The sequence below is a fragment of the Heliangelus exortis genome, chromosome 24, assembly GCF_036169615.1.
Source record: "Heliangelus exortis chromosome 24, bHelExo1.hap1, whole genome shotgun sequence".
Classification (NCBI taxonomy): Eukaryota; Metazoa; Chordata; class Aves; order Apodiformes; family Trochilidae; genus Heliangelus; species Heliangelus exortis.
In genome coordinates this window covers 4,895,711-4,922,015 of record NC_092445.1, presented here as the reverse complement: position 1 = coordinate 4,922,015, position 26,305 = coordinate 4,895,711, and the positions used below count along the sequence as shown (strand labels likewise).

Here is a 26,305-nt window from a genome sequence, read left to right as displayed (position 1 = left end):
AGAGCCCCGATACACCCCACAGACTCCCCTCTCCATCACACAGAATCTCTTCCCCATCCCATGGACTCCCCCTCTCCATCCCATAGACCCTCCTCTGCATCCCAGTCTCCCCTCTCCATCCCACGGACTCCCTTCTCCATCCCACAGAATCCCCTCTTCATCCCCTCTCCATCCCACAGACTCCCCTCTCCATCCCACAGACACGAAGGGGTGGCAGACGGGGGAAAGGCGAGCCCGGTGCCGGCCGTGTCCCCTCGGGGAGGTGGCCGCTGGCCCGGAGTAACCAAAGTCATCTTTATTAATTGCAGCGGTTCGTTACAATAAAAAGGGAGCCACGTGTCACGGTCACTGCACGGCGCTGGCCGAAGGAGGGGGGGGGGCCGGGGGCCCCTTCCCAGGCACGTCCCTAAATCCTGGGTGCAGGGAGGGGGGGGGAGCAGGTTGGGAAAGGGCTTTGGGTGGCTGAACGGGCGCTGTTGACCCGGAGGTGTTTAGCACCGACAGACCCCCTGGAGTGAGGGACCCCCGGCGTGGCCCTGGTGTCCCCTGCTACGTGGGGGGCAGGAGCTGGGCCTCCCCTGCCCCCCAGCTGCCTCTGATCCCACTGCCCTGCCCGAGGGCCCCGGGCGAGGTTTGGCTCCGGATTTCGGGAGCTGCCCGGCACCCACCGGCCCTGCCTGGGGGTGGCTGGTGATGCTGCGTGGGGCTGGGACGGGGATGGGGTCCTCACCTCTTCTGCCACCAAACGGGACACAGGGGAGGACAGGCTGCTGGGAGAGGGATCGGGGATGGGGACGGGGATGAGGCAGATGCAGCCTCTTGCCCTGACACCCTGCTCTGCCCTGGAGGGACCTTTGGGACCCTCCCTGCCCTGAGCCCTGCTCCTGGCCAGGGCATGGTGATGGGGGAGTTGGGATCTGCAGCATCCCATCCCCATGGGACACCAGGAGCTCAGGGAGAAGGGATGGCTGCAGGGTGGTCTCTAGCAGCTCCCACTCAAGGGACAGCTGCCAGCCACATCCAAGCTCCCATCCCACCCTCCAGCACCGGGGAAGCAGATCCCACAGGCACCGAGGAACAGGGGGACTGGATCCCCCCTCCCTGGCTGGTGCCACCCTACAGAGGTGCTCTGGGCCTGCAGTCTGGCAGGAGGGAAGGACGGAGGGATGGAGGGATGGAGGGACAGAGTGATGGGGGAAGAGGGCTGAGAGGGAAGGGGGGAAGCGCGTTGCGATGCTCCGTGCGAGGGAAGCGGGGCAGCTCGCCAGGACCAGGGGGTTCTGCTGCTCTGCTCTGTCCCACCAGCGCTGGTCACGAGTGGGTTCTGGTTTATTCCTCAGGTTATATTTATATATGTATAGAGGGGAAGGAGCCCTGGCTCCCCCACAGCACCCAAGCAGGAGGCAGGTGGGGAGCCCCTTGTCCCTGTCATGTCCCAAAGCCACAAGCAGGGCCGGGGGGCTCTGATCAGGTGGGGGGGGGGGAGGGCTGGGGGGGCCCCATCCCCACCAGGCGCTGGGGGATTGCACTGAGTACAGAGGGGTGGGGGGCCTGCCTGCAGCCCCCTCCCCTCCACCTGGCAGGATCAGGGGCTAAGGGTCACCTCACCCAGTCTTTCAGCTGGGACATGGGCTGGGGGGGGTGGGGGTGCAGAGGGGCTGAGGGGGTGGGAAGGGGACAAAGAGCTGGGACACAGCCCCAAGGAGGGAGGGAAGGAGAGCCCCGAACCCTGGGAGAGGCTGGCAGGGGCATGCGGGCAGGGGGCAAGGGGACGGGGCAGAACCGGGCTTGCGTTCGCCCGCCGTCGGATCCACGGAAGGTCTAAGATAGAAAAGAGAGAAGCTGTGAGCGGGGCCAAGAAGTGCCCCAGGGTGTCCCCGCGGCCCCCCATCACAGTGAGCTACGGCCGCGCCGTCCAGTCCGGGTAGAAAAGCGGAGGCTGCGGTCACAGCCGGGTCTGCGCCTCGGGGATGTAGATCTCGATGCTGTCCGCGCTCTCGGTGGCCGAGCTCTGGCGGAAGGATGCCGCTCGCTTGGCTGCCAGGAGGCGCTTGCGAGCCTCCTGCCGCTGCCGGTCCACCGAGTCCAGGGATCGCTCCTTCACCGGGTGCACCTTGGAGCGCGGCGGCTTCTTTGGTATCGGGGGAGGAACCTTCTTCTCCTCCTGCACAGACAACGGGGGCTTCAGGGTGGGCGTGGGGACGGGACCTTAGGGGAACGGGTGTCACGGCTGCCGCGGGTGACAAAGCCAAAGCCACAAGAGGGTCCCACAGATTCCCCAGAACTCTGCCGGGACGCCGGGCGGGGCTGCTTGTCCCTTTGTCCCTCTGTGAAGGTGCCTGTGGCACATTGCCCCTGCCTGTGCCGAGATCCTGCCGGGAAAGCCAGCTGCGAGACCACGGCAGGGTAACAGCCCCTTCCTTAGCCTCGTTTTCCCCAGATCTTTGTTTTTCATGTATGTGCTGAAAGCGCTCACTAGCAACAGCCTGGCAGCAGCAATTTGGGTGCAGATGTGTTTGGGGAGGAGGGAGACAGAAGTGACAGGTGAGGAGTGGCAGCAGCAGAGCCCTGCCCTTACCTTGGGCTCCATGATCTTCCACCCATTGGCCTTGAGCTGCTGTAGCTCTGCAAACTTCATGCTGACATCCTCAATGGAGAGCTGCAAGAGGTCCCAAAAGCCAGCCAGGTCTTGAAAGGTGGGCACTGGGAATGCATTGGGATCCTGAGGGGACAGAGGGACAGAGTGTCATCCATGTCCACCTGCAGGACATCAGCTGTGCTGGCCGTGCTCTTTGCTGTCCCTCAGGGTGTGATGAAGTCCCTTTTCCACCAGCTAAGAGTATAAGACCCCCTGCCCACCATGGCTGACTCCATGGCACCTCTGCTCAGCACTCACCATGTTCTGTTGGCAGAGGCGGTAAAATTGCTGCACCTTCTGGGACATGAGGAGCTGGGCACTGCCCACAGCACTCCGGATCTTCTCCAGGACTGGTGAGGGAAAAGAAGAGAGTCAGCAATCCCATGGGGCAGGAACCTCCCCCTGGGGGCAGCAGGACACCCTGGGCAGCTCAGGCCTCCCCAAACCACGAGGGTTCTCCTCCCTCCTCCAGACCCCACTGGTCCCAGAGGGTTTCCTCGTGTTTCTTGCCCCTACCCAACCTCTTTTGGCAGGGAGTTACTCCACCACTCTGAGGTGGGAGTACTGCAGGACCTCAGCTGTGGCCCCTCAGCCCCACGGGAGCCCTGGTCCTTCCTGATCCCACAGATCCCTGCGACTCACTCTCCTCCGGCAGGTCATAGTCCTCAGCCTCCCTCTCCATCTGCTGGCACCAGCCCTCCATCTTCTCCACCTCCGCCTGCAGCAGTTTGATGAACCATTCCCCGTCGCGGTGGCAGGGAGAGGCACGGCCGGAGTCGGGGAGGCTGCGGGATCCCCGCTCCATCCAGGCATCCCGCCGGGGCACCTCCACCGTGTCGTACTGCAGCTGGTAATCCTCCCGGTACGCCCACTGCCCCTGCGTGTGCACCGTCTTGTAGACCGCATACTGCCGCCCGGACTCGGGCTCCGAGGAGTGACGCTGGAAGGGGCGCCCGAACTGCAGAGCTTTGTCCTCGGTGGCCACGGCCAGCCCGGAGAAGCCCTCCAGCTCCAGGTCCGCCTGCACTCCCGCCGTCACGCTGTTGGAGCGCTTGAAGCGCGCTCGCCTGGGGAGAGACAGAGAGCGTGGGGACCCCCGTGGCCAGCGAGGACCAACCCCCCTCCCCCCCCATCGTGTCCTCCCACCCGTGGGCAGGAGGTGGCCGAGGACACTGGCCCGGGTCCCCGAGAGTTTAGGGCGGTGGGGACAACCCTGAGCATCCGCAACCCGCCAGTCCCTCGTTCCCTCTGCTCTTAGCCCGTTTCCATGGCTACCGGTGCTGGACCGAGGATGGAGAGGAGCGTGCTTTGGGGCTGCGTGGGCACGTTGCCGGAGCTCCTGGCACACGGCTCTCCCACCCCAGCCAAAATGTCATGTTCAGCTGCAGAAAAGCCCCAAGGTTTTATGTGAGCCTGGGCCAGGCTCAAAGCCTGGGGCTGAGCCTCAGTAAAGAAGACCTGAGCACAGGATGGGAGTAGGGGCACCCCTTCCCCAGGAAGCCCCTTCCCTGGGCAGTCCACTTGCAGCAGAGAACTGCGAGGGTGAAGGGAAGGATGGATTCTTCCCCAGTTGGGGGCATCCAACCTGGGATGGGGATGGTGCTGAGCTCTGGGGGTCTCAGTCAGAGAAAAGAGGGAAAAAAGCTGCAGGGCAGCTCAGGGAGCCCCAGGGAGGTGCAATCCCCAGGTGCACTGTGTCAGATCTCAGTCCAGCCCAGCCGTGTGGTACCTTTTGTCCTCCTCCACCTGCACCCCGATGGAATGGAACTCCCTCTGGCTCCGGGCCTCTGTATCCGAGTCAGAGATGGCCTCAACCTGCCGAGGGGCAGAGGCAGAGCGCTGGAGGGTGGCCTGGAGGCACGGCACAGTGGCTCAGCATCACCTGTGCCACTCGGGCAGGATCAGAGCCAGGTCCCAGCCCCCAGGGAGTATTGAAGCCCACCTGGACGCCGATGGAGGGACGCCACTTCCGCTGCCGAGCCAAGCTCCGCAGCTCCTCCCGGCCGGGAATGGCCTTGATGATGAGTGTGGAGGGCTTGGGAGCAGAGCGGGGCTGGACGGGTGGCAGGTCGAGGGCCACGGCCGTCACCTTGGAGCTCTCCAGGCTCTCGGCAGAGTTGCACCGGGCCGCGGCGTCTTTGGACCAGGCGGGGCTGCGGGTGACCTCGCTGGGCAGGTAGGTCTCGTGGGTGGACTCGGTGCTGCTCTGCGCCGTAACGGAGATGAGGGGTTTGGCTTTGGTTCCTGGAGGGATGGGAGGTGGAGCTTTTCTGTAACTGAAGGCTGTTGTGGGAGAGGCGCAGGATGAAAAGGCGCGTGAAAACACAGACATTTGCTCATTTCCCGCCGCGAACGGGGGTCCCGGGGAAAGGAGGGGGACCTCAGCTGCCTGAGACTGGGGCTGGAGCTCAGAGTTTGGCCAGTTCATCCCCAGAAAGGACTGGAAACCACCCCACACCCATGCTGGCCACGCAGCTGCAGCCCCCAGCAAGGGGCAGAGATAGGAAAATGTAGCAGGGGCAAAGAGGGCAAGAGGGAACAGCAGATGGGGTCTGGGAGCACAGAGCAGCCTCTAACCGAGGCTGAGCCATGAGTGGGGTGCTCGTGCCCTGAGCTGGGGGCTGCAGGGGGCTGGGGGCAGCTTGGTGGGCACCTGGGCAAGCAGGCAGGGAGACAGAGGGATCCCTCACGCGGCCAAGCCCCCCCATCCCCCTGGACTCACAGGTGCTGGGCTTCAGGATGCTGCTGGTGATGGGTGGCCCAGCAGGGGCCGACATGGAGAAGAGGGAGAGGCAGTCGTCATCCTGGGAGCAGCCTGCCTGGATGGCCCGCAGGTAGCTGTGGCTCCGCATGCGGAAGCAGCCGGGCAGGTCCAGAGCTTCCACAGCCTGAGACTCCACCTCACCAAACACCGACTCGCAGACGGTCTCGAACTGGTGGTTGAGCTCGTCGTTGATCTGGGGAGAGCAGTGGGTGAGGCTGGGGGTGGTGAGCAGGGGCTGGGGCTGAGGGTGGGAGGGAGATGCTCAGAGGAGCATCCGTCACCCCCCCACACCTTGTCCCCACGGCGGGACACGGGGCCCTACCTGGCCGGTGGTGAAGGAGCGCCCGTAGCTCTGTCCCCGCGGGAGCATTCGCGGTGGCGTGCAGCAGCTGGGACAGTTACAGATATATGAATCAGAATAGTGCCTACTTGCAAACCTAATGAGAGACAGTGGGAATAGAAGGGATGGCACCGACAGCAACACATCCAAGCAGAGCATTCGGAAACGCAGCTGCAGCGATGCTCCCAACGGCCCCGCTGCTGTCCCCGCTCCTAACTGCCCCAAAAATACTGTCCTGGGGGTACAGACCCCTCTCCCAGCAGGGCTGGGGACAAGCAGCCAGGCTGTCACACTCCAGGACTGGGTGACATCCCCTTTTTGAACATGTCTCTCTTCCCCAGTCTTTGCTCGTGACCGCAGCGGTGTGTCCCACCCTGAGGCCCGGCGCAGCCACATCCCCTCCCCCCCCCAGCACCCACCAAAGGAGCCCCAGCTCCCGGAGACCCCCAAGCCCCCCGCCCCGCTACCCCCAGCAGCGCTGAGATGGAGCCAGGGGGTGACAGCTCTTACTTGGTCCTGGCCTGGTCAGCGCTGGAGGAGCGGCGGTAGCTGTCTCGCCGCGTGGCCGCCCTGGGCAATATTTTGGTGCTGGCCTCCGAGTCGGCGCTGTCCTCGTCACCCATGGCCTTGATGTAGCTGCCACTGCGCATCCGCCGGCAGGGAATCTCCCCGTCCTTGCCCACTGCAGGGTACCCGCTCCACTCGTCCTGCGGCACCTGGGCCAGGAGGAGACCAAGTGTGGGCGTCCGGGCTGCCACGGACGAGCCCCACTCCCACCCCGTGGCACACGCCAGCCCCTGCCCCACACACGTGCGTGGCCCGAGACCGGTGTGCCCGTGCTGCCGTGGCCCCCTGCTCTCCCCATGACACCCCCAGGGCTGCAGGACAGACCCTGGGAGCTCCGATCCCCCTTGGACAGCCCTTTAATCCAGGGGAGCTGATCCCTCTGAGCAGCCACAGCTCCCCACGCGTTCCCAAAACGTGGAGCAGCGCAGCCGTCCCCACCTTGCAGCCCCCCCGGCAGGCACGGCTGGGCCAAATCCCACCCATGCCCGTGTGGCAGCCCGGCTGACGTAGCGGCCGCTGGTGCTACCACGCGCCGCTGACGCCGACACCACGGGGTCCATACCGGGCTGTGGCAGTGTCCCCCGGTCCCCGCAGGGAGGGTGGCAGGGCTGTCACTCTGCCCCAGTTCCCCTGCTGCCAGCAGAGAGGGACCCCGGCCAAGCCCCCTGTACCCGACCAGCACGGCATTGCTGCTCCCTGTCTCCTTCCCCCAGGAAAGGGAGAGAAGAGTTAATTAGGTTTTAATTGAAAGGGTGATGACCTAGAAGGGAGCCAAGTGACGAGGCAGGCGGTGGCACTCAGCCAGGCACAAGCAGGATAAAAGCCACGGGGAGGGAGAGGGCGTGGAGCTGCCAGCAGCCCCGAGCCGACAGAGAGGGTCTGACCCCAAACCCAGCGAGCACGGGGCAGGAGGCAGTGGATGGGGCTCCGGGCAGTGGGGAGCAGCACAGGACCCAGGGGACAGGCTGCAGGTGCTGGGGACATGGAGCAGATCCAGAGCATCCCTGCACCGCCGCCAGGACGGGGGAGCCCATCCCCAGCTGAGCCCACAGCATCTCTGGCTGCGGTCCCCAGGGTGGCAGCCCCCTGCCATGTCCAGCCCCTCACCTGCAGGTACTGATATGCTCGGTCTTTGGCCTTTGCTTCCTGAAGCATCAAGGTCTTCTCGGTGCCGCCGGCGCTGGGGTAGGCTTCACGGGCCTGGCTGACGGTCATGGTGTGCCAGGCACTCCTCTTGAGCGTCTGGCCATCCAGAGACATGGACATGCCGGCACACGCCAGGCATTTTCCCTCCCCACCGCCCTTTAGACTCTTCAAGGTCAAGTCTCTGAAGGCACTTTCGGGAGCGTCCACGCAGTACTGGGCGGCCTGGTCGGCGGCGTGCCTGCCGGACACCATGTAGCTGCTGTCGCTGTCCAGGTTGTCATCGGAGCTCCACCAGCCCATCATCTTGGACCGGTGCCGGGAGTCCACCTTACGGTCCTTGCTCTTGCTGCGCTTGCCGTGGCGGGACTGGTGGTGGTGGTGGTGGTGGTGGTGATGGTGATGGTGGTGGTGGTAGCCGTCCCCGCGGCCGTCCATCTTGGTGCCGTTGTAGTCCCTCTTGGACGGCGCCTCCAGGGAGTGGGACTTGGCGAAGAGCTTCTGGACGGAGTGGACGAGGTGGCGGATGCGGCTGGGGCTCTCGCTGCGGGGCTCGGCGCCGCCGGCCCGCGGGTACTGCAGGGTGTGGAAGCCGTCGTGGTGCAGGGGCAGCTGCTTCTCGAACTGGTCCAGCAGCGTGGGGGGCAGGCGGTTGATCTTGCCGGCGGGGTGGGCGGTCGCCATGCATTCGTCACAGGAGTCGTAGGGCTGCTGCGCGTGGTGCATCCTCGGGAAGGTGCTGCTGGCGCTGGCGGAGGGCGGCTCGCTCAGGGACCCCCCCGGGCACTCGCCGGGGCTCCGCGCTGGGCAGTAGGGATGCTCCAGGGAACAGGGCTCGCTGGGGCTGAGGAGGTACAGGGGGCGGCCCTCGGGGCCGTGCTGGGAGTAGTCGGCGGGAGGCTGGCAGTCCTCTGGGATGCAGCGGCAGCGGTGGCCGGAGGAGGGATGTGCCTGGCTACGCTCCCCATGGTAGCCCTTCATGGTGTCAGCATCCTCCCCGTAGCCTCGGCATCCTGCAGGGCTGTCCCTGCGGGCTCACCTGTGGGGACAAGCACAACGTGGTGTCACGCTCCTCTCTGAGCCCTCCTGCTGGAAAAAAACATCAGGGTTGTCCTGTGGGAATCGACTGAGGGGGTTGGGAAGCTCCCAGGGAAGGATCTGGCACCAGCTGAGCCCCAGTGAAGCAGGGCGGGGGGGTGAGGATCCTGGCACCCCACGGGGTGATGGGGCACGGCTCTGGGGCTGAGCACCCGGGGTCACCCCTGTCTGGGCTGTGCTAAGGGCTGTGGGAAGGAGATGTCACCAGCATTGATGCAGGCAGCAGTGGGGCCTGCAGACAGCGAGGGAGGACGTGCTGCCATCATCAGAAACTTGTTTTCTTCTCTGACACCAAATATTATGAAGTGTTTCTCCATTAGGAAAACGGTTCTGGCTGAGCTTTTCAGCCGTTGTGATTCACTGAGCTGCTAATGAGCTGCTGCGGGGCATGGGGAGGGGGAGATGCTCTGATGGCTCCTTCCAGCCCATCCTCCCTGCACCACCCTGGATGCCACGACCACGGATGGAGATCAGGCACCCCAGCATCCTCCTGCTGTCCCCCCATGGCTGGAGAGCCAGAGAGAGGCGATGGCTATGGGGCACGTGGGGCATCCCAGTGCAGAAGCAGAGGGGTGGATGGCACCAAGCTGGGCTGAGCCCCAGGACACTGGAGCTGAGGGGCACCCACTGAGGTTTGTCTTCCTTACAGTCCCTCAAACGCTTCGCCTTTGGTATGACTGTAAAAGAGGAAATTATGCATTCTCCAGTGTAGCTCAGCTAATTAACAGGCATCATTAATGCTCTCGTTATCATACTTGGGCAAGCCCAAGACCAGCTCCCAGACCAGCAGCAGGGAAAGGTGACCGTGGGATGGTCGGGAGAAGGTGACCGAGGGACAGTCCCCACGGCACATGGGGACCATCAGACACGTGGGGATTGGGAGGAGGGAACGAGGGACCCTGAGAGGGCCAGGGATGGAGAGCAAGCTCCCCAAGAGGGGCAGGAGGCTCCCCAGGGACACAGGGGTGGGAGGAGATGCCAGTGCTGGTGGTGAGAGGCAGACGGGGCCATGGCAGCGCCCAGGGAACACTTCTGCCCTAACAAACCCCTCTGCTGCCTTCCCTCCTGGGTCTGTGCCTCTCCCCCACCCTCCCAGTCCCACTCCTGCTCTGATGAGGCTCCCTAATTGCTGCATCTTAACCAAAGGATGCTGCAGCCTGTCACAAAGAGAAACGCCTCTCCCTGGAGAGCTGCTAGGAGAAGTGGGCACAGCAGCATGGGAGGGAGCTGCCCCCCCTGTCCTGGGGTAAATTTGCAGTAAATTGGCAACGGGACAGACAGAGGGACAGACAGGCTCCCAGCTCTGGCTCTGCCTGTGCAGGATGAGCTATCGCCTCCCGCTCAAGGAGGGAAGCTCCCAGCTGATCCAAATATTGCCTCTGCAGCGGGAAGAAGGAGTCAAAACAGCTGAGCAGCCGTCACCACCAGCCCGGGCTTTGTGCTCAGCAGCACCAATTAAAAAAAAGTTGGGCCCCAACAGGGAGGCAGCACCAGAGCTCTCCCACAGCCACAGGCAGGGCTGGAGCTGGGGCAATGGCAGAGGGTGTGGACACCGTGGGGAAGGATGGGGACATGGCATGGGGAAGGATGCCACATCCCAGCTCCCCAGAGCCAGCTGGAACACAGCTCGTGGGCCAGCAGCCATGGCCAGAGCAGTGGCCATGTCCCACCAAACGCCAGGAGCAAATCCCCTCGGGAAGGAGGGGATTGGTGCCACCAAACAGCAGACTCAAAAAGGGGGAGAAAAGTCAGCCTGGCTGAATTTTGTGCCATTTAACACCAGGGTAATTACCACCAGTGGGAACCTACCGCCCACACAATTATGTGCTAGGATAAACTGGAAGAGAATAATTACCATTACAAATAACTCACTGCTTGCCTTTATTGCATCCAAAGCCTGGAGAAACTGCCACCGGCAATTCCCCCATCACCACCTTCCCTCCAACATCTGCTCCCACCATATCTCTCCCCGCCACAAGGATCAGCACAGGGAGAAGAAGCATCCAAAGCCCCCCAGACACTGCATGCCCTGCTGAAATCCAGCCCCCTCACTTAATTTCCTATGGGAGCACTTGACAGAGGCAGTTCTGCTCCCCAGCAGCTGCCCAGGGAGATCTCTGCCTTGGCAGGGACCCGAGGCAGCCTCAGTAGGAACCCAAACCCTCTGGGATCCCCATGGCACCCAGGGGTCCCCTTTATCTCTGTGACAACTGGACAGGGAGGCGAGGGGACTGCAAAACCCCATCACAACCTCTGGGCCTGGCAAACCACCCTGGTGCAGGGGAAGGCTGAGTTTTCCAAGAATTCCAGGGCAGAGCCCAAGAGCTGGGGTTGATGGGTGGTCCCAGGCCCTCACCCTTCCCACTCACCGCCCGGCACTCAGGGGGATGCTGTCCTCATGGCCCCGCCGCTGGCAGCTCCTGGGTGCAGGGTCCCCTGGGGGAGCAACAGGAGGGGGTGAAGCTCAGGGAGGAAGAGCATGGATGTTCCCCTCCCAAACCAGCCTGAACCCACTCCCCATCTATTCCTTAGCAGCCTGGCCTTCCCTCCTGCCCTCCTCCCTACACCAGCAGCTCTGATGGGTTGCGAGCACCACGTGTTTCACCCAGCTCAGCCCTAAAACTGTCCCCAGCCCCAGCCTCTTATGCAATTCCCTGCCAGTGGGCGCCAGAGCCGGCCCAGCAGCCTCCTTGTCGCTGACTCTGATTTGCTCCTGATCCGGCCGTATGCTCCACAAAGCCTCCTCCCGCCACCCCGCTTTGCCGGCGAGAGAGCAAAGGGGATTTTTTTTTTTTTTTTCCCAGCCACAGGCTCAGCAGAGGCGCTCGAGTTCGGCCCGTTCTGCTTTTTGCAAAGGAGCGCGGGGTTCTGCCAGCATGGGTTCTGCTGGGGATCTTTGTGGCTGGGGATGAAAGCAAGAGAGAACAAACACGCAGCGTGAGCGCCTGGCGCCACGCGCAAGCTGGAGCCTGGAAAAAAAATAATAAAATAATAAAATAAAGTGGTTTTCCCACTTAGGAGCTGAGCAAATTTGATCTACGGTCATTGGAAGAAAATAAATATGGAATACAGCCATTATCTGTTTACTTTTAATCTATTTACTTTTTCCCAACTCGTTGTAAGCGAGGAGGATTGTAGAAGGCAAACATTTTATTATATTACTAATTACTCTGTTATTTTATTAGGCTGTATTAGTAAAATTTACTCAGCCTGGAGAGAAAGAAAAAAAAAAAAAGAAAGAAGAAAAAAAAAAAAAAAAAAAAAAAAAGGAGGGCTTAGTAACAGATCACCTCATTTAGTACGCAACTCTGCACCGAGTCATTATTTTCTAAAAAGTTGGATTAGCTGAGAGCAGCTCACCTCTGGTTCATTAGCTGTGCCAGGCAGGGAAGAGGGCATCATTAGGGAGAGGTTTGTCACAGCAGCAGGTAAGGGCTGGGAAGGAGAAGGAGAAGGAAGGGGAAGTGGAAAGGGAAGGGGTAGGGCAGTAAGCAGGATGCCAAGATCGCAGCGAACGTGTTTGTTGCAATCAGGAAATTAAAGGTAATTATTGTTTAGGAAAGAAAACCAGAGAGGGCTGTGAGGGACAGGAACCAACCAGCAGCTGCAAATAGAGGATAAGGTGAGGTTTTTAAAAAGTCAGAAAGGACAAATACCAACTGAAGAATTGCAAACGGGAGTGGAAGGAGAAGTGTTTACCCAGGCCACTGAGAGGGGATGGCAGCACCGTGCTGCCCAGCACAGCCAGCAAGCACCCTGATGGAGCTGGGCTGGGGTTCCTGGCATCTCCCCTGGCTCATCCCTGCCCTGGCACATCCCTCCTCATCCAGCACGGGCACCCCATGGGCACCAAGACCCTGGGTACCCCGGAGCTCACCCCCAGCGCTGCTGCCCAGTGCTGAGGAGGGGCCATGCGAAGGGTGGTGTAGGTTATTAAGCACATAATTAATTTTGGCCCCAGCCACAGCTGCCTGACAGCTCCTTCTCCAGGGCTGGGGAAAGCGAGTGCGAGAGGTGCTGCCTCTGCTGATGCAGCGGTTGGTGGGATGAAAAATCCTGCAATGCAGCACTGCTTCTTAATGAGCCATTTGTCTTTGAGCCTTCTTGACTCATTACCATGCCTGAAGAGGGATGGGAGTTGCCCCAAGTCCCCATCTGAGCAATTACTCCTGGAGCAGAGCGAGGAAACACAGCCACGACGCGGCCCAGCTGCCAGGGATGCCGACACGGCCGCCGGCACCGGGACTCCCCGCCGCAGCACTGCTGCCTCCGGCTGCTGCTGCCACCCGAGGAGCAGGGTCCCCCCTGCCTAATGCAGCCCACACAGCCCGGCACCACCAGCCCAGCCCCCCTGCTCCCTGAGCCAAGGCCAAGAGCCACACTCCTGTGCTGGGGCGTGCGACGGAGACGGAACATCCCGGGACTGCCAGGACAAAGGCGGCGGAGAAGGGAACCTGGAGCTTCAGTCCTGCTAAGTCAAAACCTGCATCTCAGTGGAAGAGCTGCTCCTTCAAAAGCCCTGAGACAGCACCCAGAGCCTGACAAGGAGCTGGCTGAAGAGGTGGCAGAGGGCCGGGGCCATGCCAGCACCTCTGGGCAGGCTGGGGAGCAGCTGGGGTGGGCTGCTCCAGGTACAGCCACCTCCAACCCTGCCCACAGGAGCCAGGACACAGCACACGGGTGCTGTGACTGCCAGAGGTGGGACCCCATGGCCAGCACAGCCAGCTGAGTCAGGAGACTACCCCGGAGGGATCCAGAAGCCAGGCAGCACCCCGGGGACCCCCACCCACACCATCTGGCACAGGGTCACGGGTGCTGCGCCGCACGGATGAGCACCCATCATGGGTTATGCCCAGGGACAGCTTCCCTCCCATGGATGCACTCGACATCTGCCCATGCTGCCCGAGGCTGGCAGCAGCCAGCACACTGCCTGATGCTCCTCCAGCACTTGGTGGCATGGGGTGACATGCAGGTGACCAGAGGGAGCCCAGGAGGATGGAGAGCTGGCATGAGACCAACGTTCTCCTGCAGCAAAGGGATGAGCAGGGGGATCTCCCTGTGCAACACTCTCTCTGGGGGCTCTGCCCTTGTCCCCACCAGCCACCTGGCTCCTGTGCCCAGAAGAGCCCCAGGAAACCCCAGGAGTTAGACCTGTCCTCATCAGGGGACCCTTTCCAGGCATATGGGGGACCCAGCAGACCCCCCCAGTGCTACCAGCTGTGCCAGAGCTGGCAATGGTGCCTCCACTGTGGCTGTGCCACTCTGCTCTCCTTGGCCAGACAGGCAGTGCAGCCTGGGCTGAAAAAGCCACTTATCTCCCCGGCCACATGGTGTAATGAATTAAGCTGGGGATCACTCCAAAGCTGCTTTGGGGGCCACACAGTGTCAGCACCAAGCACAGCAGCAGCAATGAGCTCTGACTGTTCCCCAGCACATGGCTCCCCTGCTCCTACCTCAACAACACCCATCCCAATTGGTTCCCTTCCCAACACCATCCTGCCCCACGGCCCTCCCCCCAGGGGCCAACATTTCCAGCCAGCAGGACCTGGAAATGATACAAAAACACAGCCCTTGGTCCTGGCACCTGCAAGGATGCTCCAGGCCACCTCACCCCATTCCCAGGCTGCATCCCAGCCCTGAGAGACACAGCAAGCCCAGGGCCCGGCACAGCCCAGCTCACCAGCAGAGGATCCAAACTGCTGCTTTAATGGATGGGCTTAATTTGCAAAGCTGATGAAAACCTAAATATTTAAATACATAATTCTGCACAATGCTCTTAGCGTGGGCCCAGTGTGGGGGCAGAGAGAGCGGGGGGGGGAAGGAGGGGGGGGGTTCACGACTGGTGAGCCAGGAGCACGGCAGGAATTGGGGGGCACTCTGGTGGTGATGTCAGGCACCCAGGCACTGGCACCCCCATCACACCCACAGCGGGCAGGTGGGGGCCATAGGGTGCTCTGCCATGGGCAGCAGGGTCCCACCCCACCACCAGCCTCCAAAGTATCCCATGGGGAAAGAAGAGCACGGTCCGAGCCAGGGAGATGCAAAGGGCCCTTTGGGTGGAGATTACACCACTGATATTCCTGCTACAACAGCTTAGAGATAAGAGAGATTTACAGGATTTACCAGCAATTCAAATCGAGTATTTAATTTTAGCTGCAAAGGAAGAGTGGGGGCTTGGCCTGGGGGCAGGTGGAGGTGTGCAAGCTGTGGACATGGGGGTCATCCTGCCTCCCAGCAAGGACTCCTCAGCTCTTGGGGAAAAAATGATGCTGGGGCTACTACCAGGCAGCCTCATGCTGGTGGGACTGGGCACCCTCTGCCCCAACCTGTCCCTAATCCCAGCAGCCACTCACTGGCTGCCAACTGCAGCACAGCCCCTGCTGCCACAAGGGAGCTCCCACGGGATCCTCCCTGGATGAGCCATGTGCATGGCCCAGCACCAGGGATGCTCTGAAAGGGCACTGGTCCCTTCATCCTGCCCATGGGCCAGCCTGGAGCTGGCACTTCTCTACTGCCTGCTTTGCTGTCCCCTCCCCTTCCCTGACACGGGTGTCCTCACCAAGGCTGTCCCTGGACCAGGCTGTAGCCATCCAGGGCAGGGACTGTGCCAGGGAGACAGTCTGGGGGCAGCAGGAAGGGATGCCAGAGCTGAGCATCCTCCAGAACAAGGTAGAGATGTCACAAAGGGGACCCGGCCACCCCTAGAAGCCACAGCAGGGGAAGGGGCCAGGCAGTAAGAGCCCCCGCCCCCCCCCCAGTGCCAGTTGGCCCCGAGCCCCAGCACGAGGGTCCCCACGGTGTCACCGAGCCAGGTGCCCATCCTGCCTCGCAGCACCACAGCTGGGTGTGCAGTGCTGGCACGGGTTCCGGCACGGGGCGGGTTGGGGGAGGACGGTGGAAGATGAATGAGGGAGTCGGGAGGCTAATGGCATTGTCTGAAAAGTAGGTCGTGTGCTGAGCAAAAAGATATTTATATCAAAGCTCGTTCCCCCGCAGAAGCTCCCGAGCCGGGTGCAGGCAGCACCACGAGCTCACGGCCACAGCCCCAGCACCCCATGGCACCACAAGACCACAGGACCCCCTGCCCGGCCCCACCACACTGCGTACCCTCACCCAGGGCTGCCCCACTCGTGTCATGAGCTGCAGCCAGGCCTCAGCCTTGTTGCGAACCTCAGCCACCTCCTTTCCTGCTGGGGGGGGAAGATCCATGCTCCAGGTCCCCTCCCTCATGGCTCTGGCTGTCCCAGAAAAGCTGAGAATTTGTCCCAGCGAGCCCAGAAGGAGCCAAGAGGTTTGTCCCTTGGTGTCTGCCAAGAGGTTTTCCCCCCACCAACCACCCAGCCCCAAAGCTGCAAACACGAGCCAGCCAGCAGCCACCCAGCCCCACTGCCCTGTCCCCATCCCACACCTGAGCAGCCTCGGATCTGGCAGGGGAGAAGGTTCATTTCCCATAATAGCTGTGTCGGCTGAATTTACAGCCTGGCTCCGAGATATTAATAATAATGGCCTTGCTCTTAAGTAGGGCTTTTCATCGGCCTCGGAGCCCTTTCCAGAGGACGTGGCATTATCACCATCTCATTCTCATTTCAGCAGGCAGGAGAGCGACATGGAGAAGGGACAGCCCTGCCCAGTGCCAGGCAGCCGAACCGGGACGTGCAGCGCGTTGGCCCCAGGGGAAACTCGGACAGAACCACCCCCGAGGGAAGTCCGGCAGAGCCGGGCCCGGCCCAGCAGGACCGACCCAGAAGGCCGGGGCTGGTGCTGGCCGAGCCGCGGTGATTTACACCGGCGGTGAGCCCGGGCCCCGCCGCGCCAATAAATCCACTTGAGGCATCGATAAACCAGCGTCACCGCTCCGGTGATCCACGGTGCTCCCAGCGCGGTGAGAAACCGCGGGGCAAGGCGCTGCCGCTGCTCAGCATCCGCTTCTGCCGATAAATCCCAGCCCTGCGTCAGCCGCAGCACCGGAGGTCTCCGGCGTGGAAATCCCACACCACAGCGGAGCTGCCACCCGTGGGAGCTGCCAGCGAGGGGGACCCGGCACCCGCGGCAGCCACGGGGGAGCGGGGACACCCCCGTGCCCACCCACCCCGGGCAGCAGCGGCGTGGGGCTCTGACAGCAGATCCATTTCCCTGTAAAAGTGCTCGGATCTGAAGTTATTTTTTGTTTACTAGCAACAAGGTATTGTAAATACATCTTTGCTGATAATTATAGAGTCTGGGCGCACACCTTCATCTCCATAAAATATCAGATGCTACAATTTGCCTGATTTAATGAGATTGGAGGCTGATAAGCCGCTGAGGTAAGCTGTAAACTTAGGGGGGGGGGAAGGAGGGAGGGAAATTATTGCAAATGTGCTAAACCGCCTTCGTCCTCCTCCTCCTGCTGCTGCCACGTGCCCAGCCCCAGTGCCTGTGCCCATCCCCGCAGCCCCCTGCCCAGCTCCCGGCGTGGGCCCAGGCGGCTTCACGCAGGGATGGGCATTTAGGGCAAACGGAGCTTTTTATACCATTTACCTCATTAAAACTCCAAGAGCTGAGAGCAGCACCGAGGCCTCACCGAGCCGCCCACGGGGCTGTGGCCGGGGGCTCTGCCTCAGCACACCCCACACCCCGTGGTCCCTGTTGCATGCCAGGGCAGCAGCCAGCGTGGCAGAGCTGTCAGGCAGAGGTGCCAGCAGCTCCACGGACACGTGTGCCAGGCCATGTGCTGGCAGAGGTGCGAGGACAGGGTCCCCAGAGGCGTGGGGGCACGGTCACACTGCACGCTGGCAGCCCCCGCTCTGCAGGGATGCACGTGTGTCCACTTGTGTCCACGTGTGCCCACGCGTGTGCAGCCCTGCCTGGCAGCACCTGCCATGCCAAGGACAAGCTGGGGAGGTCATGCCAGAGGGGGCTGCACAGCCATCACTGCCACCACCTCTGCACAGCCACGGCCTTACCGTGTCCCACACCACACATTGGGGTCTGGGGGCCCCAGGTGTCCAGGGCAAGGGTCCCCCCCTCTGCAGCAATGGGGGGGCCCTGCCTGGGAAGCAGGTGGTTCCTGCCAGTACCCAGCACCACTGTTTCCACAGCAACCCTCAAGGTCTCCAGCTGCTGCCTGATAACAAACCCGTGCTGGTGGCATTCCCAGGGGGACACTGAGCCCTGTTCCCCTGCCCATCACCCTGGCCTCAGGCCACGGCACCCTATCCCCCCACCTGCCAGCCCCCGGCCTATCTTTGGTGTCTGGGCTCACCCATGGCCCCTGATCCCCTCCCTGCACTGAGACCCCTAAATGATGCAACCCTCTTGCACCAAGCAGGAAAGGCACCCCCAAAATGTCCCTGCTCCCCCCCCAGAGAGGCACAAGGAGCCAGTGGTGACCTACAAATGTCAGGCTGATGGGTTAATTAATTTCCCTCTTCCTCAGGCCATTATCAGATGGAATAAGACGTCACCTGAGACTGTTAATTGGGCTAATTATTACAGTTTCAGATTTTAAATAATTAGTTACCGTCGTCTCCAGCCTTACTTTCACAGTTTTCTAAAAAGGTCAGGTGGCTCCTGACTCCAGAAACCCACGACACAGAGCCAAGGAGCTGGGGAGGGGGCCCAAACTCACCACCCTGGCTGGGGACCCTGGGGACAGTGTGGTCCCTGCTGTCCCCAAGGTGGGAACCCGCACCAGAGCTGGCAGGAGGGGACATCCTCTGCCTCGATGGTGACAGAAACCCAAGAGAGAAGGGAGGCAGAAGCAGAGGGTGAAGGATGGAGGAGCCCACCCTATCCCCCTCCTCCCTCCCCACACCCACTCGGTGACATCCCAGCTGAGCTCTCCCGGGCCCAGCAGTCCCTGCCCCGTCCCTGCCTGGGAGGGACACGGCTCCCAGCAAACCCCCCCTCATCCCGCGGGATCCCCAAATCACCCTTGTCCCGGCTCAGACTCCTCAGGGAGGGTCCCGGCTCATCGGCACCGGGAGAGCGGGGGGCACAGGAGCTGCACCCGCCCTGCAAGGGGTCCCGGTGGCCAAAGCCATACCTGGTGTCCATGGGGTTCCCCCGGGACCACCCCCTGCCCCAGCAGGGCACGGCCGGAGTCGGGGGCTGCCCGGGGGTTGGGAAGCAGAGAGACAAGCTGGGCCAGCTCATCCCCAAATCCCTCGGGAACGCCATGCCTGCTGCCAGCCCCACCCGCCGCTATTAATAGCCGGCAGTAGCCTCTTCGGGATCCATTTGCATATTTGATTGCAACTCCGGGGCGGGGCAGGGCCCTTCAATCAGACGCTCCCGCAGCCTTATTTGCATGGTTTGACATTTTGTGCTGGTTTCGCCGACACCGGCACCGTGGCTGGGGACACGGCTCAGGGAGGGTGGCAGTGGGCACGGTGTCACATCGGCCACCAAGCAGAGCTGGCAGCACCCCCCCGGCCCGCCCCAAACCCGGCAGGCTGTCACGGAGCCTCGGTGGCCCTTGTCCCCAGGTAGCCCACCCCGCCCTGTCCTGCTCTCCAGCTCGACTCCCAGCACCCGGTCCCCGTCCAACCGGTGCAGCAAGGCCACCAGCCGTGCCCGGTGGCAGGCAGGCGGTGCCAGGCCCGGCGGGCAGGGTGCGGGGCGGCGGGCACGGCCACCAAGCAGCCGCCCGTCCCGACAGCCCTGTCTGGAGCTGCCACACATCAAAGCCAGGGCCGGGCTGGGATGTCCCCAGTGGGACCCTGAACCCCACATCTCACCCATTGCAGCCCCAGGGGGACCAAGAAGTCAGGATGGTCACAGACGGCCAAGCGGGGTGACCAGTGATCAGCACCGTGGCCACCACCACAGCCGCCACCACCACCACCATGGCTACTACCAAGCCACTGCCACGGTCACCACCACAACACCGTGGCTGCCACCATGGTCACTGCTGTGCCTGTCATGACCACCACCATGCCACTGCCATGGCCACAGCCACAACCACGGCCGCCCTTGTCACTGTGGCCACCACTCCACCCGGCAGCACCCACTGCAGACAGCAGCCACCTCACAGCCCCAGGCCAGGGAGGCGCCAGGAGGAGCCAGGCGGCTCCAGGGCCTGGGGCAGACGGAGCCGAGGGCTGTGTCCTGGGACGCCCTCGCTTCCCCCTGGCTCTTGGCATCCCTTGGCAGGAAAAAACAGCCCAAGGGTAAGGGTGGGAACGAGCCTCAGCCCGGCAGGGAGCAGGTGAGGGCTTTCTTTCCCTCCCTCCTGACTCAGTTTCCCCTCCAAGAAAACACTGGAGAATTCAGGCTTGTCTCATGGAGAGGCAAGGTGGTGGTGGAGGGAAACCATGGCGAGGCATTGGAAGGACCCAACTGCTGCCGTGGCTGTGCCAAGGAGTGACCCGAAGACAGCCCAAGCTGGAAGAACAGATGTCAGCACCGGCTGTGCCACTCACTGGCAGCGGGGCCGTCTGCCAGTGCCAGGCAGAGGCTCCCCGGCTCCCTCCGTGGGCCAACACCCTGACACAGCAGAGGGGACAAGGGGGTGCAGCCCTTCCCCACACCCCTGCACAGCCTGAGCCCTCCTCACCCCCCAATCGGCCATGGCTGGGGGACGGGGGGGGACCCTTGGGGACCCCCGTGCAGGGCTGGGCTGGCAGCAACGGGGTCTCACCTCCCTCATCCTCAGCAACTGAACACACCGTGTCCCCAAGGCTAAGCACACCGTGTCCCCAAAGGTGAGCTCAGCTTAGGGGCAGCCCCAAGCACACACAGCCCCAGCAGCTGCAGCTGCAGCCCCCAGAGCCAGTGCAGGGCACCCGGAGAGGGGAGCAGACCCCTCGGGCTCCCCATCCCAGCCGGGTGAGCTCCAGGGCTATCCGGGAGCCATCGCTGCACACTCAGACGAGGAGGCGGCTGCCGGGGTTGGGGGTTTCAGACAGGAAAGGGTTAGGGGCAGCTCGGTGGGGGGGGGTCTCACTCTGCCCGGGCTGGGAAGAGTCAGCATCCCCCCTCCCAGCGCATCCCACCGGCACAAAGCGGGCCTCTCCTGGGAGTGGGTTCCTGCGAGGCACAGCCCCCTCGGCCCGCTCCCCCCCCGCCCGGCAGCCCCCCGCCCCACTCACCCAGCCGCTAAACCACGCAGTTGCCCATCAGGGCTCGGAAGGAACCGGCGGAGGAAAGCGGCTCGGCGGCTGTATTCGCTCTTTTTCTGCCAAATCCCTGCGGGCTGCCCATGCCGCGGCCACCCGCGTCCCCGGGGTCACGGCCACCCACGGCAGAGCGGCGGTGGCCACAGTCCCAGCGCCTGGGCCACTACCGGCACCTTCCCGGCGACGAGAGGCGGTGGCGGAGCAGAGACACACCCCCGGGAAGGGGGTGCCTACCCCCGCGCACAGCTCCGCACCCCCGGCAAGGGGCTGCCCACGCCGGCAGCGCCCGCACGCCCACGCACCGCCCCGCACGCTCCGCCCCGCTGCATAGGGGCGTGGGAAAGGATGGACAGACGGCCCCGCACGCCCGAACGGACACCCGGCTGCATCCCTGTGCATCTGGAGGGTCCCGCGGCCGCGCCCCCCCCGGATGCTCCCGCACAGCTGCCGCGCTGTGCACCCCCGCCCACCCGCCCCCTCCTCTGCACCCCGCAGACACCTGCGCGCAGCCCTCGCCCCCGCCGGCCCCCCTCACGCCCACATTCCAGAAGCCCCCAGCACCTGCCACGTGTCGTGATATGAAACGCCGAGACCGTCCCTCGGCTCTGCCACTCCGACAGCATCAGCCCGGGGCACACCAACCACCACGGGGTCTGCCACCTCCCGTGTATGCCCAGTAACAACCAGTTCACCATCCCCAAACCCCGGGGTCTGGGGTCCCCAGTCCCACCACAGCCCCTCCGGCTCCATGGGGTGACGGGGGCTGCCCCGGACGAGGTCCGAGTGCTGAGGATGGGATGCTGACAGGTCCCCTGCTGAGCACCACGCTGGGATTCGGTACCTTTACAGCTCTCGCAGTCCTCTGGCTCCCAAGCAGCACCCCCACACGCCCACGGACAGGCTGCTCTGCTCCGTTCTGCCCACCAAAAACTTCAGCTAATTCCCAGCTCAAGCGGCTCCCGGCCCTGCCGGGGGAGAGAGGCAGCAGGACCCCCACCACGCTTTGCTGCTGCTTTAAGGCCAAACAGACCCTCGGTGAAACACCGAGCGCTGGCAACCGCACCGCAAACATCTGCTCTTCCAACGGCATCGTGATTCACAGGGTATTAATTGGGGCTTGGCAGCACTGGGAAGTGTTTGCAACCCCTGGCTTCGCTCGGAGCCACAGCTCTCTGCCGGCCGGCTCCGGGTGCCAGGGAAGGAGCCAAACCCAGCCACGCACCGGCCGTGGTGGAGCTGTGCCAGGACGGAGACGTGGGGCACCGTGCCCAGCTCTCCCACCAGCTGCCCGGCCCCGCGGGAGAGATGCAGAACAAGCCCCAGGAAAACAGCAGCAGCAGCAGCAGCACTGGGTGCTTGCCAGGAGGAGCCGGCACCACCGGCACGGCACCGCGTGGCAGCTCCAGCGCCCGCCGGACCCGGCTCAGGGTGGGGAGGGCGCTCGCTTCGGCTCCCACCCGGCCACGCGTGGCAGGGCCTGCGGGTACTGGCGATGCTCCTGCCCGGCTCCAAAAAAGCTCTGTGTTTCTCCCCAGGAGGGTCTCCTGGCACTGAGCTGCTCAGTCCCCAGGGCAGCAGCATCGCCGGCCACCGCGGCGTGGAAGTGAACCGCAGAGCAGCACCCTGCTCCAGCACCGGCAGACAAAGGCTGAGAGAAGCCTCCTCCAGCGACAGCCGAGAGAGAGATGTGAATTCAGAAGCTGATTAGAAACCATGTCATGGCTCCTTCCCTCTCCAGCATTTGGGAGGAATGAGCTGAGGGGGGTGAACACGACATGGAAAATCTAATTAGGATTGGGGGCAGGTTGTAGAGGAGCTGTCACGGGGGCTGTGGGAACACGGCTGCTCGCAGAGGGGGACACCAGGCACCCACAGCACCCTGGGCCCCACCAAAATGGGGAAAGTACAAATGGATTCCTCTTAATCTGATGGGCACTCACTCTGCTGAGAGCAGCCCGGCCTGCCCCCACCTCAGCTCATGTGCCCACAACAGCTGTGACCCCTCTGTCTCCCACACATGACACTAAATGTCCCCAAGGTGCTGGGCAGGGCAAGGGGAGCAGGAGGGGCTCATTACTGCCCAGAGGAGGGGAGGTGAGCATGGGGTGCTGTGCTCAGAGTCTGGGCCCCCTTGTGCTGTCACTCACTGGGGGACTGAGCGTCACGAGGCCATCAAGACGGCCACAATCCCAAGGCCACAGAGCACTTAAGCAGCACAGGCTTCACCCCCAGCTCATGGCAACAGCAGAGCCCTGAGGCCTGAGGTGAAGGGTGCTACATAAGGTGGGTAGCACCGGGCAGTGCTCTGCATGTCCCCTTATGTCCCATGCTGCCTGCACCGTGGGGAGAGAGCAGCCCCCTACCACCCACCCCATCACTAGGATGTCCCCCAGCACACATCCAGCTGTGTGCCCCTGACCCCAGCTGTCCCCACGACCCCCTGGCTGCCAGCACCTCTCCCTGGCTATTCTTAGCTCCCAGCACTGCACTCGCTGCCCGTGGCACTGTACTGTTACTGCTGGCTGCCAACAGCTTGAAGAAGGCAGCCAGGATCGTGGTGGGGCTTCCACACCCCTGGTGACCTGTCATTCGGTCCCTGCCGGGCTCTGGCCCTCAACAGGCTATTTCAGGAAATCCAATTGGATGGGCAGAAGGAGCACAAGCCACGCGTTCAGCTCCTGAGCTGGATCCAGGCTCCTCACGTCACCGCTCACATCCAGATTTTAGCTTTGCCTGTGATGGCAGCGAGGGCCAAGAGTCACCTTTGGCTCCAGATCCAAATTTGTGCCTGGGTGGGATCCAGCCTTTTGGATCAGCTCGTCAGAGAGACTCAAGCAACTGCAAAACCTGGATCTGGAGCCCCAGGCGCAGCAGCATCACCCCAGGACGGGGCTGGATCCTGCCCCCAAAGGTAGGCAGGAGACCCCCCACCAGCACAGCCAAAACCATCAGGGCCCCTGCACATGTTCCGTGTCCTGCAGGTCCCAGCACATCCCTGCCCTGAGCTCACCATGGGAAGGCTGAGGAAGGCCACCCCAGGGACCCCCAGCCTGTGGTCCCCACCACCTTTCTCTCCTTCCCTGGGCTGCTGGAGTGAGAGGTTTGGGCACCAAGGGCTCAGCACCAACCTCAGTTGTGTTCCCCCACCCCAGCAGCAGGGATGAGTGGAGCAGGTCCTGGTGCCCAGGCTGGGTGGGGTGGCACCACCAAAGCCATTCCCAACTACAGATGCTGCCTGTGCTGCCCCATGCCAGTGCTGTCACCATCCCTGCAGCCAGGAGGGGCCCTTCAGCTCAGATGCTTCACAGTCACTTTGAGAGTTATTTTTTCCCTCTCAGCCCTGCTGAGAGCTTCAGTAATGCTTTGAATGGGCTGATGTGCCTCATTCCAGCCTCCCCAGCATGGCCATGCCCCTCTCCCGGTGGCCATCCCTCGGCTCCATCCCCAGCAGACAGGGTTCTGGAGGGCTGGGGAGCTATGGACGCCGGCAGGAAGACTCTGAGGAGGCAAAGAACCGAGATAGAGGGGAAATGACATCCATTTCCTAAAGGAGAATCTGTGCTGCTGGACGGATCCTGCCCCCATTTACACCACGGGGGCAGCAGGCACCCAGCAGCCCAGCTCTGTCCCCTCCTGCCTGGCCTGGGGAGCAGGCAGGGACCTTGCCATGGGCAGGGTGGCCCTGTGCCCCACGAGGGAGATGACAAATGGGGCTGGATGTCTGAGGATTGAGAGAGACAAGTGGTCCCGGGGCCAACTCCTGCTTAAGGTTTGGCACAAGGTGGAGGGACCAGCCTGGCTCCTCTAACAAAACCCAACCACCCAGAGGAAGGAAGGTAGTGAGAGGAGACAGACCCCAGTTCCTGGCTCCCCAAGAAGCTCTTCTTGCTTGCCAGGCCGAGTGGGAACATGCAGCCTGGATGCACGGAGAGAGGCACAGCTCAGCTCATGCTCTGTGCCAGCTCCCAGCACCCGCTGGCAGCTCTGGACCCCCATGGCCCAGCTGGGACACGGCTCCTGCATGCAGAGTCAACACCCCCTCCCCTCCCCACCTTTTATCTTTTCAGGCTATTGAGAGGGGAGACCACCAGGCTGGAGAGGGGTTCTAGGCCTGCCCAACCCTGGTCCGAGCCCTGTGCAGCAGGAGAGCACCAGGATGGCTGTCATTGCCTTCTGGGGTGGGTAATGGAGGGGCTGAGACGTTCAGCCCATCCTCAAAGCATCACGCACCAGGAGATGGGGGGTGCCCGCACCCCTTCTTTCGCCCCCCCTCCCCCCCCGGGGCATCTTTCCCGGCCGCGCCGATCACCGCGGTGCCGGGGCAATGTCCCCAGCCATCTTGTCACCGCCCCCTGAGCCCCTCAACACCCTCTCAGCAGCGATGGATGGGCGACACGTCCCGTCCCCGGGGGGCCTGTCCTGCACGGCCCCGTCGGGGCGAGTCCCCCCCCCCGCACTGGGCACAGCGGATCCCCTGGGACCGGAGCCCCCGTGGCAGAGCCGGGCACCGGCCGCCGTTCCCTCAGTCCCCCGCGCCCCCGCCGCTCTTACCCCGCTCCCGCCGTCTACATCCTCCGGCCTCTGCCGGGTGGGTCCCCGACGGCCCGGCCCGGCTGCTCCCGGCCCGACTGGTACCGGAACGGCTGGTACCGGAGCGGCCCGGGCCGGCGCCCCGCGCGTGGGAGCGCGGCGGGCGGCAGCATGCGAGTGGCGGTGGCCCCGCAGTGCAGCGCGGATGGGCGCGGAGCGGCGCGGAGCGGTGCGGATCGGTGCGGAGCGGCAGCCAAGACACGGCGGTGGATTTTCCCCGGGAGTCAGAGCGGGCGGCGGCGGCGCAAGATGGCTCCGGTGCGGCTCTGCCGCCGCCTCCCGGGACCCCCGGACCCGAGCGAGCCCGGGATGGGAGGAGTGGAGCTGGGGAGCTGCCGCCCGCCGGGCACGCAGCGAGGAGTCTGCTCTGCCGGGCTGGGCTGGCACCCTGCAGGGGGTACCCACCCGTGGGCATCCCTCCGGGGCGGCGGGGCTAACCCTGGAACCGTCACCCACCCCTGCCCGTGGCCACATCGCCTGCCCGGGGAGTGCCGGGTACCGGGACAGCCCCAGGGCACAGGCACAGCCCTAGGACAGGTGCAGCCCCCAGGGTGCCAACCTCCCCCAGATACCGCCCACCTGCCGAGCCCCTTGCGCCGTGTAATATAATAATAATAATAATAATAATAATAATAATAATAATAATAATAATAATAATAATAATACGCGGGTTGCAAGTGCAGTGCACCAGTAACGTGGTTAACACCTCAGTGTGGGGGCTCTGTGGCCCCTGCTGACACCGCACCAAAGACAGAGATGGGGCTGTCCCCACCCTTGGCATGCAATGGGTCCCCTAAACGTCACGCTGCCCCCTTAGGGGGGTGATCCCAGCCCTCGCTCAGCCCTGCAGCACCCCCAGTGCTGCCAGCATGGCTGCTCCTGTCTGCATGCAGGGAGCTGAGCTCTGCCCACATCCCTGAGCATTACTTACATAAAACGATTAAAATTCAGTGCAAACTTCAAAAGGGGAACAACGGGTGGTCGAGGGTGGCCAGGCCAGGACCAAGTGCAGAGCAGAGGCATCCTTGTCTGTGCCCTGGCTTTGCCAGGACATGGCACACCACCCA

The 26,305-nt window shown here is 63.1% G+C and overlaps 1 protein-coding gene across 3 annotated transcripts; it reads right to left on the bottom strand.

Moving 5' to 3' along the window:
- Positions 1–224: 224 nt before the first annotated feature.
- DLGAP3 (DLG associated protein 3) lies at positions 225–25,456 on the bottom strand. 3 transcript variants are annotated; one of them, XM_071767781.1, is made up of 12 exons: positions 25,200–25,456; positions 10,920–10,986; positions 7,417–8,491; positions 6,253–6,458; positions 5,725–5,839; positions 5,361–5,595; positions 4,581–4,921; positions 4,368–4,453; positions 3,281–3,705; positions 2,897–2,988; positions 2,579–2,722; positions 225–2,164 (listed from the first exon to the last, which is right to left on the bottom strand). In XM_071767781.1, exons 3-12 carry the CDS (start codon positions 8,431–8,433, stop codon positions 1,946–1,948), a joined length of 2,880 nt encoding a protein of 959 aa, XP_071623882.1. In that variant the 5' UTR covers positions 8,434–8,491; positions 10,920–10,986; positions 25,200–25,456; the 3' UTR covers positions 225–1,945. The 3 variants fall into 3 exon arrangements, with proteins under 3 accessions (XP_071623882.1, XP_071623885.1, XP_071623883.1); XM_071767784.1 differs by having other exon boundaries at positions 5,725–5,791; XM_071767782.1 differs by lacking the exon at positions 25,200–25,456 and adding an exon at positions 20,622–20,904.
- Between the last annotated feature and the right edge of the window lie 849 nt (positions 25,457–26,305).